Genomic DNA, 21,942 nt, shown 5'->3' on the forward strand with positions numbered 1-21,942 from the left:
TCCATACTTGTCATTACCTTGAAACAAGAAAAGGGCTCTACGTTTTCAAAGCTGCGTAGACGCCCTTGTTGTGCGCAATCTAAAAAAATATCCACAACTGATGCTAAACGCGCTCTCTAAAGCATTGTGTTATACAGGTGCACTAGTTTCCACAGCAGACGCTTTTCACCTCTCGTCAGGGCTTACGTGACAATTCAGGATCTTCAAAGGTGCTTCACTGTATTGGACGGCAAATAGCGCTCATCGTACTTGCAGGATATTGCATTCCAATTGTGTCATATGAGATAAGTTCAATAAAGAGCCTTAAATATATTACAGCTGTGTACCAGCAAACTGGCAAGAGCTTGCAGTAACCGCAGATTGTGGAAATACAATTGCAGCGGCCACATTACATGTACCTGCTAGTCCACAGGTGTCGGCAATAGCAATCGTAAGGGTGCACTAGTTCCTTATACTCTGGAGTATGCATCCTCCACCATGTTGCAATGTAAATTGGCGTGCCAGTGTGGGGTACACTCCTGCATAAATTTCATCAGCACTTCTGCTTATCTGCGGCACATGTCTTTGTTGCAACGACTCTAAAAATATGGTGCCTATCTACAGCAAACGTAGAAAACAAAGTCTGAATCTTTAATAAAAAGAAACGTATTGAGAAATAAAGAAAATCGTATTTTCCTAAATTTCACTTTTTTGCCTTCCACTTTGGTGTTTTTCGAATTCAAAGGTTGACACGTCTGCACATGGTTTCACTGCAGGATGTCACTTAAAATGAAAGATTGCATTTGGGTGCGTGAAACCTCGTCGGTAATGTTCTGCTGAACAGAATGTCATAATTTCTCTTATACATCGGTCACCATTTCAGAAACTGATCCTTATGGAGATTGAATGCAGCATTAATGCAACACATTTTTGATGTTCTAACAAAAATAATCGAGCACTCCGATCGTCTTGTTCTCCTCAGTTGATGCGTAGTGTTATAATAGCATCAACGAGGTTTGTAATTATTGTGTTTGGTAGGGGAAAATTATTCTAGCCGCCTTTTTCGGTGACTTGAATCAGTAATGTGGAATCCTGCTTAGTTTTTTTTCGCAAATTGCTACAAAACTTCACCTTTGATATACTTTTCTAGCACTCCTACCAACCTACATAATGGGAAGGCGCTTATGTGTAAAAACAAAACAGCTAATGGTTTTCCAGGAACTAAGATATATGAGATCAATAAATTTTAAGCTTACACCTGTACATGATACTGCTGCATGAATGCTCACTCATTAGACCTGTCCATACCATATTATTCCATTAAAATAACACTGAAGACTTGAAAAGCATCTGAGCTTAAACTTCCTGAAAAATGACCATTTTCTTGTTGTAGTAACAGGTTAAATAGAACAACAGAAACTTGAACTCCATCAATAGTCTCATGAATATAAACAGTGTTTGACTTTTCGCAACCTTGCACCTGGGGCGCTATAACGTAAAACTATTCCAATTCTGCTATCAGCCCTCCACGATTGGTCAAAAACTTTTTTCGACCACCCCCACTTGACATGCCTCTCACGCGATGTCAGGAAAACCACGATAGCTTCCCATCTGATATGATGTGTACACACTGATTATGCATGATTTGAAAGAAAAAAGAAAAACAGTTATTTCTGATTCGACCCCTTTTCGCCATTAGCCCTCGGCTATTTGTAAAAAAGTTTTCGGGCTGCACCCACTTCACCTGCCTGTCACGCGACGTCACAAAACCGCACAAACTGACCGCGTCAAAGTGACGTGTACGCGATAAAGATGCATTAATATGCCGAACACAACTGAAACTGCCGCTATTCCGAAACTTCGGAATAGCGGCAGGCTGCCCCGTTCCGAAAGAAATAAAAGATGGCGGCCGCCGATCGCTGAGACGCTGGCTACTCGCACCTGCCGGAGAGCATGGGTGTATTTGCGTATAATAAAACTTCTTGCGTGGCCGTGTAACGTTTTCGAACACTTTCGACACGTTTGCCACCTCATTCTGCCAACTCTTCCTTGCTGAGGGTCAGTTTTAGCGTCATTCTTTAGCTTCCGTTGCATGCCGCCGCGATTTTCGACCAGCCACCACAAGCTAAGTAAAGGAAAGCCGACCAACCGCAGACGCCGACAACACCCTCTTCATCCGGTTATCGATTTTCAGTGCGCTGGCTCTGCCCCAGCGGATCCCTCTCCGCTTGAGTGTTCTCGTCGCCTCTTCTCAGCCATTTAGATACGACAAGCCGCTCAGTGTAGGCAATGTTATTCGTTTTTCAAGCAAACAAAAGCGACCTCCTATGAACGAGGAGAGAGTTTGATTGGTCTGTACAGACAACCCTGTGGGTGACCGCCCGGTGCCTGCGTCGGTGGTTACGCAAATTTGACGTCAAGAGATTGGAATAGAAGCATATTGGAATAGTTTTACGTTATAGGGCCCCTGGTTATCATTTTGTACATGCCAATTTTTTCAAAGGCTGTTCTTTGCTATTTTGTGGTCAGAACCAGTTTAATTTTGATATCCCCACTTATTTATCATTTGGCCAATATCATGTTTATCATTGGTCTTCGAGAAAACGTGTATTCATAGTTTGCCTTCCTTTGCCATTTCGACTGAAGTTAACCAATAACATCTTGGTGCAAAATTCATTTTCCTCCAATGTTCTTTACTTGTTTTCCAAATGCCGAAACAGTTTATCTGAATTTGTATTTGGGTTTATGGGAAGACTAGGTCTACTGGAATAATACTTGCTCACATGTGTAGTTCCTTTTCTTTTTTGTCACCCCTACGTTTTCTATGAATTGACAGCGGTGCCCCTTCTCGCTACATCACATTTAATGCTAAACCTGCCTTTATTTTAACACTTCATTTTCACTTGACGTACTATATGCACAAGATTCTCGTCCACCAATGTGGTTAGGCTTAGTGAACTGTGCACACACAGAAACGCTGCCAAGAAAGCAGTTGCCGTGATGGCAAATGTTCCGATTACAAGTAGCTTTGTCGAAATGTTGGCTGCAGGAACATCCCTTGTTCGAACAACGTTGATCCATGTTGACATTTTCCTAACACATAAGTTACCGCATTGCTAGTCTTCTGTTATTATCCTTTTTTCCGCTCTATTTAGGATCGAAATTCACCAATGCTATTCGTTTACCCTTACAAGAGCAAAGTTATCCTTGCTAATTATATGAAGTTAAGAACAACTTTCACCAGGAAGGAGTGGAAGATGAGTGACTGAAGAAATTAAGGGCTTCTGTCATCTAAAGAACTTTAGAACTGAGTTCTTGTACCTATTTGAATAAACCATATGCGATTCATTTATATCACGAGGGGAAAAGTGTTTCACCTTTTCAGCTATGCCACTGTGTTGGCCAGAGAATTTTCTCAATAGCGACGCGCTGCTGCTGCTAGGTGCCTTTAGACATTCGCATTAAAAGATAGCTATTATCTGGGACAACAGTGGCCAGGACCCTTGCGCGACCTGTGCACTTTTTTTCCCGATAATGCATTCTCCAAACAATGAGTATCCCCTGTAAACGTACTACGGGAAAACCTGTATTTTAACGGTTGGACGCTAAAGAGCAGATCCAGCATACATCGTCTTGCCAGTTACTTATACAGAAAGCACATGTATTTTAACGGTTGTAGTGTATAATAGAAATTCAGCATTCAGAGCGCGCCTTTCATAAAACTTCGAACACACATTGCGAAAACACCATTCCGTGCCAGAAAAGTATCAATTTGGTCTGGTAGATTTTATTGGACTCAATGCCCTATGCAACGAAATTTTCGTTGGCGTAGAAAGGCCAGCTTCAGATAATTTAGCCATATAGTAGCTGATGCGAAAAAAATTGCGCTTATTCTTACAGACAGGGAAAAGAAACACCGCCATAACTACTCGGCGGAAGTGACCTACGATTTCAACCATAAAGGATCAGCGCCCGTGTCGCTTGCTTCATTTGCTTGTACCGTTCCCGTGTATTAACCAGCAGTTTCGCGAAAACATCACGCACGTCTGCTGGCCATACAGTTAGTATATGGCTAGCGGATTCGTGTGCTATGCCCACGCCTTTGGCTGCTGACGACGTTTTTAAGGCGAAGCATTCTTCTCCGAGTCAAGTTTGTTTACAGTATCTGGCTCTCCCCGTTCAACCAGCAGAGCCTCGATGCGTTCCGTCTCCGCTAGGAAACGAATACCTCATTGTCGTGAATGAAATAAGGAATTTCATCTGTCTTAGACCGAGCGGGAAACTACTGCCATCTCGACGAAATAGTTCAAAGTAGCTGATGCTCGGAGTAAAATGCGCATAAAGAATCGCTTGTTTCGCGCGGGCGTCGTCCCATTCCAGCATTGCATGGCAAGCACTTTTTGCATGGGCGAGTGACTTCTCGTGAAACTTAGTCTGTGCAAGGTAATTAGGCGTGCGCCGCTGAAGCCTAGTGCACGCTTGCGCCCTGATACCTGAGATACGAAAGATGTAGTCTGCATCTCACTGCGCAGCGCTGTGTAATGGACAGCCATCACTTGTCTTCGAGTACGTGTTGGAGCCCCCGAAGGCCACGCAACGCACCAACATTCCTGGAACAGCTCAAACCACGTACGCAACAACTATAAATTATGATGAGAAAGACACCCATCAAATCGAAGCTTTCTTTTGCAACCTGTCCACCTGGGTGCCTAGGTTCAACTGAGAGATCAGCAGTCACGCATGATTGTGTGACGTCCACCACATCCGCATACAACCTCTAACCGTCAGGCACTGGCGTTGTCTGGTTAGGCGCTATTGAATTGCAGACAATAACCGAATTGCCAAATTACCAGCCCAACGTCCTTGCCAAGAATACATTCGTATTAAATGTTGTACATTTAAAGGTAGTTGAACCGAAGTGAAATTTTGTTGCAGTTGGCCTTTAACGAAAAAAAGTGCTACAAATTAAAATATATAATATACAAGCTCTGCCGCTTTTAAACGACATTTCCTGTACCACACATGTATAACCAATTTAGCCAAAGCGAAATTTCGCCCCGGTTGGCCTATAACGCCATCGAAATTGAAGCAATGTATAGGGACTAACATTTGTTTAGAGAATTCTCAGGGAAAATAGGCTGAGCGCTAATCGCCATAATACACATATGCGCGCCAGGAACCGGTAGGCAGCGCGCCGCCTACGAACCTGCGTGTTCGTAGGCGGCGTATGCTGCTTCTGTGCCGCTGGTTCCGCCGTGGCTCGAGTGGACCACTGAGATACGCCTAAAATTAAATTATGGGGTTTTACGTGCCAAAACCACTTTCTGATTATGAGGCACGCCGTAGTGGAGGACTCCGGAAATTTCGACCACCTGGGGTTCTTTAACGTGCACCTAAATCTAAGTACACGGATGTTTTCGCATTTCGCCCCCATCGAAATGCGGCCGCCGTGGCCGGGATTCGATCCCGCGACCTCGTGCTCAGCAGCCTAACACCATAGCCACTGAGCAACCACGGCGGGTGCTGAGATACGCCTGCTTGTTGTATCGGACTGTTTGTCGCTCGAGTCCTAGACCTTGATCTCGATCTCCGTTTGGGTTGAGGTAGTGCTTTGGAGCGTGCTCGGGCTCTTCCATCGTTCGATGACGGTGTCCTGTCTCAGCTGGACGATCGCGGCTTCGCCTCGCCGATAAGCCCCGATTGCTCTTCCACGGGTGTAAGCCCATGCCCCATGCTTTGGGCTAGGCGAGCGCCTTCTCGGTTGCCTGACGTGTGTTCTTGGCTTCCTGAGTCTTGGTGTGCCGCTGAGGTAGCCTGTGACGTGTTCCCCCCTCCCCCACCCACGAGGGACACTTTGGGGCACACGTATGTCCGTCGAGCGGATCCATCGCTCTACATATGCGGCAGACGCGAGTGTCTAGCTGGGAGTACAGATCTGTACGATGTCCCTAGCTGTAGTAGGTCCTGCACCGTAGCTCTATACGGGTGGCAGGCTAGTTGTCTCCATCAGTAATACTAAGAGCGTGGAATAGTCGGGCCAGGTAATAGCTGCATGTTTAGTGTCCCCCATCATGTGTGCATGTATTATTTCCATCCCCTTGCGTTTGGGTATTGAATACATGTCAATGGCTGTGTTTAGCTTTTCAATGAACCTATGTTTACGCGAACCTCGGTTGCTGATTATGTTCGACTGCGCTTTGCTGTCGTTAAGTGATAAAAATTTCCCACAGAAACCATCTCACCATGAACGTATGTGATAATTCGGTTTTCATCGACACGATGTAGTAATACCGTTTTGCCAACGCAAAGACACTTTATGTATGAAGGGTGTATGCCATCGGATTCATCTCGCACTTCTCTCTGGACACGCTGCGCATTCATATGGCGTTACCATGACGACGCGCGTCGCGCGTGCTTAAATATATGTAAGGAAAACCCTTACTGAGTAGTTATCATGCAGGTTTTAGTACGTCGCACGCCGTAGAAATGTGCATTGTCAACATGTGAAAAAAAAAAACCTTAGTCAGAACCAAGCTCATGAACAATTTCGGCCATAATGCGTTTAGCAATAAATCAATATAGCAAAGCAACGTATAACCGCTGTTGAAAGGAGTTATGTATCAGGCATGTGCGGCCGCAGGGCTCCTCTTTCGCGCGTCCCTTATGAAGTCCCTTGATAATTTCAAAGTACTGCAACTCTTTAAATCCTGCGCCACTGCGCGACCTCGTAGCCTCCTCCTAGCCCCTTACGCGTCGCAACCGCAGGAAGTACGAAGCACGAAGTTTGGACTCCCTGCCATTGCCCTTGGAAACACGCTGATCTTGCGTTTTGCTTGTGTTTTTCCTTTTCGTTTGCGCCATGTTTCTCCTTAGCTCGGCTGGCTCGGCGTAGCCAACATTGCACGCAGTGTTTCTTGCGCTGTATGCTAGCGCTATACCGTGCTGGAGCGCATATACCTACAGCAAGAAGCCTAAACAAGGTTACGCAGTTTTGGCGATACCATAAGGAAAACGTGACACATTGCGCAAGAAGCAGTGGCTGCACAACATTGACCGAAAGAACATTGTTCCTAAAATTGACAGTGCTGTTTGCGAGGTAAGACACCTTTTTTATTGCTCCTGTCTAAGCATCCCTCATGCTGCATTTTATTTTTCTTCCTGCCTATTCTATTGGCGTTTTTACTGTAACAATTTTATACATAGCATAAAATGGGGTTCACCTCAGTATGCTGAATATTCTGCTGAGACACCATCATCTCGCCAGTCATTTGTTACTCAGTCGGAAATGCAGCACTATAGATTCTGATTTCCGCCGGGGACAATTATGTGCAATGGTACACCGTCTATGTCGCATTTTTTGTGTTTGTTGGGATCCATTGCTTGTTTTACAGAAAATTGAAATAACGCCTTGTAGAAGAGCTATTCTTTCTAGCTTACTTCGATCTGCTCGTCAGTTACTTACACACACTGAATGCAGGCGCTGAACGAATTAGTGGCAAGTGTAGATGTGGTATTGCGGCTGATGAGCGCTATCTAGTCCACAATGAGTATTTTTTTTCAGTTCTTGAATTAGCTTTCAATAAGGCTGCCACCCACGCATAAGGAGGCGACGATTATTTATTTTGTTTCCTCCCGGACACATGCAGTGTGCAGGGATGTTTTTTCATGAGCGCGGATGCTTGCTCTTGATATCAGCTTCTAGGCGGAGGAAAGGAGTGAACATTTGAATAGCGAGTGCTTTAAAACCACCTTTCTACAGTTTTGTTCTCTGGGGTAACTTTTTCCGCCAATGTAACTGGAGCCGAAATAATTGCTTCTGTGTGCTTTTATTACGAACATTGAGCAGTTCATAATGATAATGGTTGTGATGTGGTAAAACGCGGAATATTCCGCAGGTAATATACTCTAGCACGTCAACGTATTAGCCACTTGCAATTGTATAGAGGACGTTTTATTCATCATGCCTGAGTAACTAACATTTCTCAAAATGTTCTAGCTAGATTTCACTGAAGACCAATATGAGCTGCGCATATGAACTTGGCAAAAAATAGCTGAAGCCCAACGCAGTTCAAAAATATTCTCCTACCGATCTGTCATGAAGCACAGGAAGACACTTCGATAGAGACATGAACCTCTAACTGACAGTAGTAAGTGATCGCTGCTGCTTGCTCCTTCTCGCCTCTCTAATACCTTTAGCAATAATGGTTTATGTGGCTTAACGACGCAGCCAACAACACTATGATCTCTTATGCACAGCCTGTCAGCTCGGCGTGACTGCGCGAAAACTACAGTGCGTCGACAATAAGGCCCGCCACTTCTCTAAGTGCACCGTGCTGTAAGTGAATGTCTCTTTTTACACACGAATTTTGCGTGTGGCCGTGAACTCATGCAATAATTTAATCCCTAACCAGTACCATCCCTGGACTGCCGTGGCCCACCTGGCGCCTGCCACGAATCAGTTTTGATCAATGGTGGGTTGTACCTTTTATTCGTTTTATTTTTGCATCCTATGGTATTGTTGGAACTTCGGTTTAGCGGAGGCAAAAATACACGTTTTGAGAGGTTGAGAAGGGAGAGTCGACTGGCTTTATTCAAAGATAAAAGCAGGTTTGCTGAATGGCTGGGCTGGCATCCCAGTCGGGCAGCCACCTCGGTTCCAAGAAAGAGCAGGGCGCAATGACTCCAATGGCGATGCAAACTGGGGCCGTATTCTGTAAGGTTTCGCTTTGGAAATGGTTCGGTGAGACTGTTACGCCAAGGTGATGTCACTCGGAGAAAGAGTGAAATGTCGTGGCTGGAAGGACACCAATGAACGTGGGGCGTCCTTTCGCAAGGTCACGTCTGTTTGCACTTCTCGCAGGATATAATAATTGAAGAATATTGCTAGCTCACTAAAAAATATGCCTTTACATACAACTGCACATTTGATTTTCCAGTAATAACTGAGCTTCCGACGCAGACAGCTAGTGCTTTAATTCGAACTGCTCTGCTTTATTAATTTTTTATCGCTAGGTGGTGCGCTATACGGTAAGCAATCAAAGCGGTTGTCTCGGTGTATACCACGAATATAATAGTATTTTGTTTAGCCGTGGCTGAGCTTCTTAGGGTGGATGATTGCGATGAAAGTTCCGTGCACGCACCTCACAACTTCGAGAATCTTGTAGCAGTCAAGGAAACGTTCTTGACTGCGGCTTTCTCCTGCAGCGTGGGGAGAAATCTTACACCCCTTTTTATTTTCTCTTAACCGTAATGACACTAGCGATGGCGGTAATGATGCGACTGACTGACGGTTGCGACAACTCAACAGCTTCTACATTGCAAACGCACTTCTGAAAACAACCTGTAGCAAAAAAGAAAAAAAAAACGTAGCGCGCGCAGCACTGACGTCGCAGTGTTAACGCTACTAAATATCGTGTTCCGTGATATTCTAGCTCATCGCAAATCCATCGCATTCTGTTTTTGGGGCGCCTAAACTCCTTTGCAACTCGCCTTCTCTCATGTCGTACGCGTCTCGCCGTTGCCTCTCATCCTGTCACTGTCATAGGCCAACGCTCGCAAGGAACACTGCCAAGGAAGCCACTATCGGCATCCCTCCCGTCGCGCCGCCCAGCGCAGGACCAGCAGACGGCCACGGTCACCCTAGCAACCCTCAAGATGATGTTCGACACTGCGTGCGATACTCAGCGAACCATTTCTCCGCGGGTCCTCTCGTAGCAGAAGACGGGTTGCTTTCTAGATGATTGACAACCTGTGTGACGACAACAAAATTTGTTGTCACGCCCACGAGGGATGACGACTACAAAGCGCTGACCAATGGCGTTCGTGAGAGCAAACCAGTTCCAAAGCGAACCGCTACACAGTACGGCCACTGGATTTCCGGAGCTAGAGGCAATGGCCGCCATGGCGAGGCACGGCAAAGCAACGGAGAATCGCTTGAAGCCCCCCCCCCAACCCCCACTCCCTCTCCCTCCCCAACCCTAGAATACCGGAGGCTTAACTGTGAACGGCGAAAGGAATGAAGAGTTGATGTTCAATATAGACTAGTTTCACGTGGTTGCAACACACTGTCTCGTCTTTGCCGTGAACTTCAATCTTCGAGGCTTTCTCTGAACGTAAAACCATACGAAAGACGCCTATATAGGAAGAAATGAATGGTGGCTTCATAGAGTCGCGCCACAGAAGAACCTGCGTTTCTGTGTCCATTGTCGGGAAACTAAACGCAGGCTGCCCGCGGGCGATACTTGGGGATGCAGATCGAACCTGGTCGAGCCGTGAATGTAGCATCTCTAGGTGCAGCGTGGCCGCTGGCGGTCTGCCTTCATGGGTGTCGAAAAGCTGGCCTGGAACGCGGATTGCCGACCCATAGAGCATCTCGGCTGCGCCGACACCGAGCCCCAGTAGTACAAGGGATAGCCTTTCCACCCAGTGCTGTCTGTCGAGCGTGGCCGTAAATCACGCCTTCAGTTGTTGGTGGAGTCGTTTGACCATGCCGTTTCTCTGTGCGTGTTAAGCCGTGATGTTATGAAGGCATGTGTCCATCAGTCACGCCGTGGCAGTAAAAAGCAAGCTTCAGTTTTGTCGCCCTCGGTCAGTAGTTATGCGCAAAGGGCAACTGTACCACCACATACAGGTTGCAACAAATGCTTCCGTCAGCATTTCGGCCGTGATGTCTTGTAGAGGCATCGCCTCTGGTCACCTTGACTACCGGTCGACACACAAGAGGAGGTATTCTAAACCTTGGCTGGGCAAAAGAGGCCCCATCAAGTCTAAATGGACGCGATCGAAACGGCTGTACCAGTGAACGCGTGTGCCGCGCGACTTTCACGGCTTGACAGGCTTGGAAACTTCTTGCCCAGCTTCGAAAATGTTTCTTCATTCTTGGCGAGACGAAGTGGTCTGTGATAAGCCTCTGTGTCGCTCTGATGCCGGCATGGCTTAGCCCGTACATTCAATCGTGTATTGGCAGCTGAAACTGGTGGGTCTCTAACGGGCGAGGAGCTGCCTGCGATGTGTCGTCGAACGTGACCAATAATGCTGTGTAAGAAACCGGTCCCTCCGCAAGTGGTAGCGACGAGCCTTCTCCCCGAAATTTGAGCAGCTCGGGATCGTTTTGCTGGATGGAGGCTAGAGCTTGAAAATCAGCAGAGCGTGCAGGCACAGCGCCTATCCGCGACAGTGATATAATGCGGCATCCTTGCACTCGCATGTTGGTATGATACTCGCTTGCCAAGTCGCCCATGAGCATAGTGGCATGCCGACGACTGTATGATGATGACACACCGACGACTGTGTAGTGAAAAGCAAAAAATGGCTATGATGGAAGGGCACATACGGCATGGCGACAACGGGATGAGGACACTGAGATTACTCTTCTTAAATCGTATAATGAAAAGAGTATGATGGCAATGGCATAACGACGTCTGTATCACGAAGCGATTGTGGCGACGATGACCTGACGAAGATGGCAGCAAGATATGCGATTGACGAAGCTGGAATGATGACGATGCAACCACTACGACGATATCACCACCACGCACCTAGTGACCGAAGCTATTCGACAATTTGGCCCACTGGTTCGCTCTGGAAGGCCTGAAGACGACAGCATAACGAGTGGCAGATGACAACGCTGGAGCAATGACGATGGATGGAGCCTGACGGCGTCAAGACTACGAGCGCGTACCTAGTGGCTAAAGCTGGTAGATAACTTGGGTCAATGTTTCGGCGACAGCTTCAAACTAATTCAATTCTCTGCCTTTTTTATCTTCACCTCTTCCAATCCACACAATATCCCTCATACTGTCCCTATTGGGAAGCAAAGCCACAGTATATCATTGCACCTGCGAGTGCCCACACCCTCCGAGTTACTCCTCTATTCCTTCACCTTCATCTTCCTCCTGGAAGACTGCGCTGACCAACTCAGACCCGCAGCGGTGACGGCTGGTCCGGAGCGCATGCCGAGTGGCCTGAGCCATTGGGGCCCAGAACTAAGGGCTCCACCCTAGAGGATGTCACCCAATCTCATTACAAATAAATGTTTTCTCTCTCTCCCTCGGTGTAATAAGATAGATAGATAGATAGATAGATAGATAGATAGATAGATAGATAGATAGATAGATAGATAGATAGATAGATAGATAGATAGATAGATAGATAGATAGATAGATAGATAGATAGAATAAAACAGCTGAAATACGAAAGAAATGGTAATATCAATAAATGTATTGGCGCAAAAATAATTCCAGGGATCACCAGGCTTTGCCGACCCTCACAGCAATCGATGGCAGTGCGCGTCCAGCCATCTATCGGGTGCCTGAAAAGGTTTAGCTGCAGCTACTCCCAGATATTCACAACATCTTCCACTTGACAACATACCACAAGTGCTTCATCTGATGGCTAACATCTGTCTCAAGTGAGCCATTTATATTTTTCAAAATAGTGTCTACTACACCTTTAAAATGAGGCCCTTGAAGACTTGCCCTGGCGCCGATCCTATCAGTGCGAAACTTTTAAAGTTATCTTGCCGGCAATCCACCTATATGCTGTCGTTGATAGTACGATGGTCCTTACATGCTGGATTTGTTGCACACGATTGGAAGTATGCTATTATAATTCCTAAATTTAAATCAGCTGGTTGCAATAATAATAATAATTTCAGACCTCGCTGACTTACATCAATGCTTTGTAAATTATTCGAGCACGTAATGTACATTCAAAAATGACTCACATGGCCAAAAATAACTTGGTTCGAGAAAATCGACACAATAAATCTTGTCACTCGGATTCGATAGTTAGCTACTTTTCGAAAGAGTTTGAACGCGTGCCACACAACAGCCTACATATAAAGGTACGCAACCTCCATCTTGATAAGAGCATAACGTGATAGATCGAACGATTTGTCACGAACCGAACTCAGTCAGTTAAAACGGACCGCTCAGTTTCCAGATGCAGACAACTCATACCCGGAGTGCCTCAGCAATGAGTTTTAGGCGCTGAATTATTCGACATTTATTTTTAATGGCACCATAGTTTGCCGACGACTGCGTAACCTAAAAAGGATAACTAGCCAGGGTGACTTAGGTAACCTACAATCAGATATAAGATCAGCTTCTCCAAATGCTGGAAATGTAGCTTTTTCTCTCTGATTCCCACTTGCTTGGGATGAAAATGATGGCATTATTATTATTATTATTATTATTATTATTATTATTATTATTATTATTATTATTATTATTATTATTATTATTATTATTATTATTAAAGGTGCCGTACTTGGCAACCGGAAAGAAATTTCGACAACACGAATTATGTTGCGTTCACAAATCTTCTAACGAAGTTATTTAAAGGCTGTAATATAGATAACGCGGAAAACAATATCGTGTGTTCATTTATACACCTAGACAAACATGACTCAGTCTGTTTATGTTGAACACAAGACTGTTAAATCACTGAAGAAAATCGGTCTCCTCAAACGGTGCCTATACATTGCAAAAACTGAGACCGGGCTTCAAGTATATGCCCCTTTAATGAGGCCATCCCGGAAGTATGCATAGATCGTTTGGCTTTTTCACCAAAATAACATGCCCAAGTCCATGAATCACCAGAAAACAAGGCGGCAAGGTTCACTACATCATGTTAACTGTGGTATGACAGTGCGCCTATTACCTAAGAAAATTTCAAATTACCTTCGCTAGCAATGCGCTCACTGTACGCTCGCTTGTCCTTCCTGTTATCACACAAAATCACACTTTGCTTTAACCCATATTAAACTGGCTCAATATATCAGAAATTAAAGCACCTCTTTTGTGCTTTTAATTACCAATTGAATGTATTACCGGGAAAAAAATTCACACCAACCGAGTCACCACCTTTTCAAAAAACTGTCCCCGTTTCGCCCGAAAGGCGAAGCATCCACTTTCGTTATTTAGGTAAATTAGCAAGCGTGGTGTTTTGCCCGCACAAAAATAACAAAAAAATCTCACTCCATGGCCGTTGTCTGGCAAAAGGCTGGCGTCAAGAATGGCATCAAGACCGCTCGCGTCAGTGTAAACTAAGCGGCGAGAACAACGCGCACACGAAGCCACAGTTCTCGGCCGCCTGGACTCTGTACCAACCGTAGATCCCTCTCAAGACAGGGAGTACATGGCCGCACCATAAGCAACCGCCGCCGAAGTCGAAGCCTCCACCCCCCTTCCCCGCGCTGTCCCGCTCAATGAAGACAGCGGTAATGACTTTTTAGACAGCACCTATTTGAGAGATTCATCTTTCTTTAGGTAGCTAATTGTCTGGTGTTTGTTCAGTTTCATTACAAATATATTGCTCTTTCTTCAACTAGCTTTTAAAGCCCATTACTTAGGCGCCGGTTCCTGCGGCGAATGTCGTCGTCGTCTCTCGGCGTCCTTGTAATAGAGCGAACGAGCATGGCGAAGTATGAAAAATTGAACGCAGAGCGTGGACGAAAGACGGGGATAGCGAAAAGAGCGAGAGGAAGAAAGAGGAGAATGCAAGTGCAGTATAACCGTGATGCGTAAGGCGGTGGAAGAGGGTGTAGCGAAAGCGGGAGAATAAAAGCGTAGTGCTGCGGAGAACGGGCTTAACAACGACGATGGCTACGGCATGGCACCAGGGGAGCGCGCGTCGTCCGTTCAGCGCTGAAGCCTTGGCATCATACGTAGAAACACAGCGGTGCATGAGCGGAGCTCTCTCTGTGGCGGCTGCTGCCAATGGCACTCACATGCCACTCATGCGCTGCCTCTCGCGGTCTCCGAATTATTGAGGCAATTGCACCACACTTCACTCCTTTTGCAACGTTTCGTACAATACAGATTGTCTGCGGCAGCCTATATATCGTGAAATGAAAACGCGCATACAGCTACGCTCAAATTAGGCATTAGGGAGCGTCGCAGTCGTCGACATTCTTTTCTTCTTTTTTTAAAGAAGCGAAGCTTTACTGGCCGCGAACTTGCGATGTCGCCGTGACCGTGCTCCCAGGAGGCACGTGACGTCACACCGCGTTCCTCGTCGTTGTGTTTATCGGGCTGCGTCGCAATGCCTGATAACATGTCGGAGGATTGGAAAGGAGAGCTCGCGTGCGCCGCGACCGCAATTGAGGCGGCAGTATGCACGGCGACAATTCTGATAACCAGGAGGAGGCCTGGAATCGACATCGGAACGAGATGAAGACGAAACGAATCGCCAAGAAACAAACGAACAGCGCGCGAAATGGCTGGCTAAACGCCGCAACATAGCTAGACGACAAGACTAACCTGTACTTGCAATCAAGATTAACCAAGGCTAACCATGCTATGCCTTAGCTTTCGCTACGTATATCGTGGCATAACCGAGCTAAGCCACTGCCAATTTTTTTATATCGGAGCTGTTAGAACCTCGTTGAGTTTCTCTTGACGTGCGCAGCTTCAGCGAGCTGGGAGAAAGAGAGCTGAAAGAGAGTGAAACAGAGGATAAAAATAGCACAGCGACGCGGCGAGGTGGGAGGAGCCCAGCGGGGGTGTAGCAATGGCGCGCACGCGACCAAGGGATCTGGCATATATATCTTCATCTGCAATATATATCATCCAGAAAGAAAGTCGCCGGGTTATCCCTCTTTCATAAAATGTACTACACTAACCCAGAATAAAAAAAAATGACCTTTTTACATCACACCTGTATATTTCATCGCAAATCATCCACAACGTCAAGGTACAAGTACCAAGTTGCCGCACACACGCTTTCTTCAATTAATTTCTGCCCAAGACAGCTTTTGAATGAAACTACCTCCCCGCCTCGGTGGCCAGCAATCCGGTTCATTCATCCTTTCAGACAGCTATATCAACATTGTATAATGATTCATAACTCATCTCTGTAACGCCATCAGGCACTGAGAGTATATTAAATAAAAAAAATATATGAATATACCGCAGACGGAGCAAAGTTTTTAAATATTTCTTACTGCATTAGGTAAGGTTCAACACTGTGATCACGTAGTCCAGTATGAATGGACAAGGAAACGATATCTACACACTGATAGAGCCTTATGCACCTCCTTGGAACAGAGCATTTGGAATCCTATGGTTGATGCTGAGTTTAAAACGTGGCCTTGTCCTTTTTTATTATTTATAGCTCTGAAATAAAACAGTTATTTTTCAATATCTTTTTTGGCATCACACGAATGAGACCAAGTGTCCTCCATGAAACGAGAGCGTCCGATGTTATGAGCCAACTTTATTTCTCAAAATATGGACAGCTACAAGGAGCGTGTGTTTAACAACCTTTAACATTGTGCTCCTCTTCACGGCAAAGCACTTCAGTTCCGTATCTTTTGCAGGTTGTGTTGACTGTTGACTGGTTGTTATAGTGCTGGAAAATATGCAAACATGTCAGTTGCAACAAGATATTTTCATAAGATGTGGTACCTGGATCATTGGTTCAATCTTCAGGTTTAACAAAGGCACACCTTAACCAGGACAAGCACGTTCACATGAGAGAAGCGCTAACTCGAAACTGCAACGCACATATAAGTCCAGAAAGAAGAGGTGCAGAGCACACGGAAATGGAAATTAATATCCTATAATTTACTGTTTCTTTATTTCATTTATTAAAGCACAAGTAATTGCCGCTATGTTCTCCTTGGTATCAGTCTTTGTTGGCTTCTTTTGATATGACTAAAAAATATCGGGCCCCTCAGTTAACCCCCTTCCTTCTCGTCAAAATGTCAATGTGATTTAAAGAAAACGCGATATTCGTCAGTCTACGTTTGCTGCTGCTTGTGTGCTACGCCTTATGTTAAAAAGCGAGATCGGATGTGAACGTCCTTCTTACTTAATAACGGAGGGTAGATAAACTGGCGCCCTCATCTGGTGGCGGAATTTTACATCGCACAGATATGCAGCATATAAGAAAGCTCTGAAAAAACACCTCATTGGTGCCATTGTAGCTTCGCTTTATGCACGGTTACTTATTCAAATAAGCGTATGTTGAGGTACGATAAAATTAAGATTAACAGAAAATCTTCTGGAGTGATTCGGAAGTTGGAATTATGTCTGAGTTCAATCTTTCTATTGATATGCTAGCTCTAATTTGAACAGTAATAGAAGAATGCGCGGCATGAAAAAATGGAGTCTGTATCACATTAATTTGTTTACTGAGTTATTCTTGATGATGAAACACAAATACATCTAAGCGAAACAAAAAGCGGAATAGAACGATGTCAATAGGTATAGTACTTTCAGTTTCGTTTATCTAAAATACATTATGTGGTTTATTTCGCCCGCATTTCTAATATTTCTACTAGCTGAAGCTGGCATCATTTTTACTGTCCAGGCAAGAAATACCGGCGTAGCTTTGATATTGCACCCAAGGATCACATACCGCTGAAATTTCTTTTTGCTGATCATCACCATTTCTGAAGCACTCCTGTCGTTAAACGAGGTCCATTGTTGGCAGAGCCAGGTCTGTTAGAAATACGAACATTTAACGCCGAGCTGTTTGTAAAATTTCTCGTACGTAAAACGCCGACCTATTTATAATATTTGTAATCTGGCATTAGAAAAATACAGGTAAAAATGGTCAGGATTCCTGTATTTACCAAGTGCTGCATTTTTACCGCAAGACCGTTTCTAAAGGAGAAGAAATGAGCGACGATTTATCAATAAATCTTTAGACAAATGCGCTAGCAGTATGTCGCTCTTCTTTGACGTTCAATATCCGCGATATAAAGCGCCTTCATGCTTGCAAAGTGTTGCTCACGAGGTCACCGACACGTCCTGCACCGTCGATCATTTCTCCCTATATATATATATATATATATATTAGTACTGTGGTAATATTCCGTAGAACGACACGAGGCGAGACTATTTACAATGCATTCACACTGAGTTACACCGTAGCATCCAAGATGGTGGAGAGCCTGCACACCAGGCTGACCCATCTTCACCGTCTGCTCCCGGCTCAGTGTCTCTCTCAGATTGTGTTGGCGTAGTAACATTGTCCCCGGTGGTAGGAGCGCCGTCTCGGTGCACTCTGAACATTGATCACATAAGGTAGGTGGTATGCTTTCATTCTGCCGACGTGAACTGAGTCACTGGGAGTGATTGTAGGTGGCACAGTCGGCGAGACGAGAACAATCGCGTAGGTGACGTCCGTGACCTGCGGACGATCCAGCAAGGACCCGTGTGCCGAGATAACTTCTGTGACAAGCCAAGACCGAATAAACACCACAGGAGAACCAAGGCACCGAGTGAGAAGCGAACGTAGTGATGCCGGCTGCCATAAAGGTACGTCTGGGTCGCTTGCGACGCCGATAGCCTAGTGCGGGCGATATGATGCTTCTGATCGGCTTGAATGATGACATCACATCCATATTCGCTAGACGGCGCTGTAACAGCCGGAAGTAGGCTGTCCAGTGGAAACGTCGGTTCACAGCAAAACAGCATATAAAAGGGTGAATACCTGGCGGTGCCATGACGCTACGAATTGTAGGCAAAGTTCACGTAAGACAGTGCCAGGTCCTAGTCACGGTGGTCAGATAAAACGTACATCGAGAGAATGACATTCACGATGCGATTTAGGAACTTGGCGAGGCCGTTTGTTTGGGTATGATAGGAACTCGTCAATTTGTGCTGCGTTGACGAGGAGTGCAAGAGATCGTCAATTAGGCGGGTAAAGAATGCGCGTCCATTGGTCTGTGATCAATTGGCGAGGGCTGCAGTAGTGTTGAATTACGTGGTGGAGAAAAACAAACGGCAACGTCAGCAGCAGTGCTTGTTGGAAGTGCTCGAGTGGTTGCAAAGTTGGTCGCATAATCTATAGCAACAGTGACTCACTAGTTGCCAGATTTTTACTTGGGAAAAGGGCCAGATAATGTCCAAATCAACACGGTAGAATGTTTCGGTCGGTATGGAGGGTGGTTGAAGTGGTCCAGCAGGGCGTGCAGCAGGTCATTCCCGACGTTGGAATTTATTGCAGAGGGCCACGTAACTTCGGTCAGTGCGGGCGAGACCACTCCAACAGAAGCAGCGCCGGACATGGTCGAACGTGTGAGATATGCATAGGTGACCAGCATTTGGTTCGTCATGAAACTCATGCTGGAGCCAGATGTTTAGGTGCAACAAGAAGTTGCTCAGTGTCACCTGGCTGGACGTCACGACGGTGAAGTGTGCAATTCAAGAGGACGAACATGCGCTATAGCTCGTCGTTACGTGTAGACTCGAGACGGTGAATGGGCGATCACCAGGAAGCATCACGATATTGTTCTTCACCAATCTGGAGAAACCTAGGCTCAAGTTTACAGGCGGCAAACAACAGTAAAAAAATGAGAGATTGTCAGCTCTGTCTTAAACAGGAACACACGACTAAACCAAGTATCCAGAATTTTAAATGATGGAGCCGAGCTCAATTCCCCGGCCGATATGGCTGAGGCTTTTAGTAGTTTTTTTCTTTCCTAACAATTTACCTTCCCCTGCACAGACCATCAGCATGAACCGTCTACCTCATTCATTCTTTTTATTTCCTACAACGCCAGAAGAAATAACTGTAGTTATAAATAATCTAAAAGTGACAAGCGCCGGAAGTGATGAGGTCCACCCTGCTAACATTAAATTAATTGTGCACTTAATTTCAGACATACTTTCATTCATTGTTAATTTATTATTCAAGGCTAGTTTATTTCCTTCTGAACTTAAGCTTGGCAAAATCATCCCAGTTTTTAAAAAAGGCGATAGTTCATTATTAAATAATTACAGGCCTATTTGCATTCTACCATTCTTTGGGAAAGTTATTGAGAAACCAATTGAAATACGGCTAACGAAATACCTTTCTAAATTTATTATTCTCTCTTCATGCCAGTTTGATTTTCGCCACGAATATTCCACAGAGCTGGCACTGATTCATCTTACTGATCAACAAAAAAAAATTAATCGACGAAGGATTTCTCCCCACCTCAGTTTTTATCGATCTAACGCAAGCTTTTGATAGCAAAATCATAATATCCGTTTTTCGAAGCTCGAAGCAATTGGCATTTGTGGGCCTGCTCTCTCACTACTAAAAGGCTACTTATATAACAGAGTTCAAGTTGTTTCCATTTCCAACGCTTATTCTCGACAGCGACTTACTAACGTTGGTGTGCCCCAGGGATCTAATCTGCGCCCACTTCTGTTTTTGGTTTTTATTTATGATTTACCTAACTGTCTTTCTCCCACAAAATACATTCTGTACGCAGACGACACCACTATATTCACATTTCATAAAGATATATCATCTCTCGTTAATAAGTTATATGCTGACATAGAAAATATCCTAAGGTGGTGTAATGTTAACATGTTATCTATTAATGCAACTAAGACTAAATTTGTTGTATTTTCTTCTCATCAGCGAAACATACCATCCATTCCACCTATCACTTTCGGTTCTCACCGCCTTCCTCCAAGTTCGTGTTCATCCTTCCTTGGTATTCTACTTCATTGTAATTTGAAGTATCACAATCATATTGCTCACATAAAAAATTGCTTATGGTATACGCCATTTTAATCAAAACACGCCCTTACTTCACACGTGCCACATTACTCTCACTTTACTACTCTTTTGTCCACTCTCACATTACTTATGGCATAATATGTTGGGGTAACACCTATAAGGCTGATACTGCATCTCTCCAGACAGTTCAGAACCGAGCCATAAGAATAATTAATTACAGCCCACGCTTTTCTAATGCCACTTCCCTACTACACGAGAATAATATCCCTACTATATCTGGACTCACTAAATACAAGCTCGGTATTTTTTTCTACAGATTTGTGAATAATGAGCTACCATCAATCCCATTTTTGCCTTCTAACCTGATGATTCGTAGTACCACCAGATTTGCATTGAATAACAATTTTCTTTTACCAAGAATCCGGTCTAACTATGGCAAACAGACTGTAGAATTCACTTCCATATCAAGACGGAACACCCTTCCTTTCACAATGAAAAAACGTAAGATCTTTATCACTTTTTAAACGACAACTAAAAATTTTATTAACAGATTAACGACAAGAATTACTGCAGTCGCTCTTAGTTGGCTTTTTTTTGCCTTTTTCTTTTCTCTTTTTCCTTTTGTTTTCTTTTGTTGTTGTAAATAAACTGTTCGAATTTGTTCCCGCAGAATTTTGCTGCTACCATGAGATATGCTAAACCTTGTTATTTTTTGTAATCAATCTTGTATTTTGTTCTTTAACCGTTCTTTTCTTGTTGCCTGTATACTTCCTTATTATATGCTTTTGTTGCTTTTAGATGTTAACTACAATAACTGTTCTTGTACAGGAGGTCCCGATACAGTCTTTGACTATGGGACATACTTCTGCATACTAAATACTTGTAATGTGACCCAACGTCTAATAATAAATTTTGATTTTGATTCTGAGTCTGTTAGACATGATGCAGGGGCCTGGTTCGATGTATGATACGTCTAAATAGTCTACAGGGTAGCGGAACAAGGAGTCCACACCCAAATGGAAGCAGCAAGACTTGTAGGCAACTGAGTAAAAGTACCTCTGAAGGCGATCAAGTCGCTCACTAGAGTCCTTCAGTGAAGAAAGCCAACAGAGAGCGTTGTGGGAAGTGACAACACGGATAGGTCGGTCATACAAGTAAGAGCGGAATTGCGAAAGCGCCCAGACAGGGCATTCCCGTTCTGTAATAGAGTAGTTGCGTTCAGATTTCGAAAAGAGACGACTGGCGTACACAATAAGATGATCAATGCCTCGTTTTCTTGGTGCAAAACTACACTAATGACATGACGACTAGCGCTTCTGCGCGCTTCAGTGGGAGCAGCTGGGTCAAGATATGCAAAAATACGTGGAGCGTTTACAGTGGCGGTTAGCTGAAAGAAAGCGTCAGCTTGTCAAGGACTCCAAAAAAACGGGACGTTTTGTTCGAGAAGGTCACTGAGTGGACGTGCCAGTGCAGCAAAGTTTTTCACAAACCTACGAA

General features: G+C 44.8%; 1 protein-coding gene across 1 annotated transcript in view; it reads right to left on the reverse strand.

Moving 5' to 3' along the window:
- Positions 1 to 16,169: 16,169 nt before the first annotated feature.
- The window catches only part of LOC142578012 (uncharacterized), a 51,722-nt gene continuing 45,949 nt past the window's right edge, over positions 16,170 to 21,942 (reverse strand). Inside the window, exon 7 of the mRNA XM_075687440.1 lies at positions 16,170 to 16,332. Within this exon, the coding sequence (XP_075543555.1) occupies positions 16,237 to 16,332 (96 nt within the window). The 3' untranslated portion in view covers positions 16,170 to 16,236. The remainder of the gene's footprint in view (positions 16,333 to 21,942) is intronic.

This window comes from Dermacentor variabilis, chromosome 4 (assembly GCF_050947875.1).
Source record: "Dermacentor variabilis isolate Ectoservices chromosome 4, ASM5094787v1, whole genome shotgun sequence".
NCBI classification, from domain to species: domain Eukaryota; kingdom Metazoa; phylum Arthropoda; class Arachnida; order Ixodida; family Ixodidae; genus Dermacentor; species Dermacentor variabilis.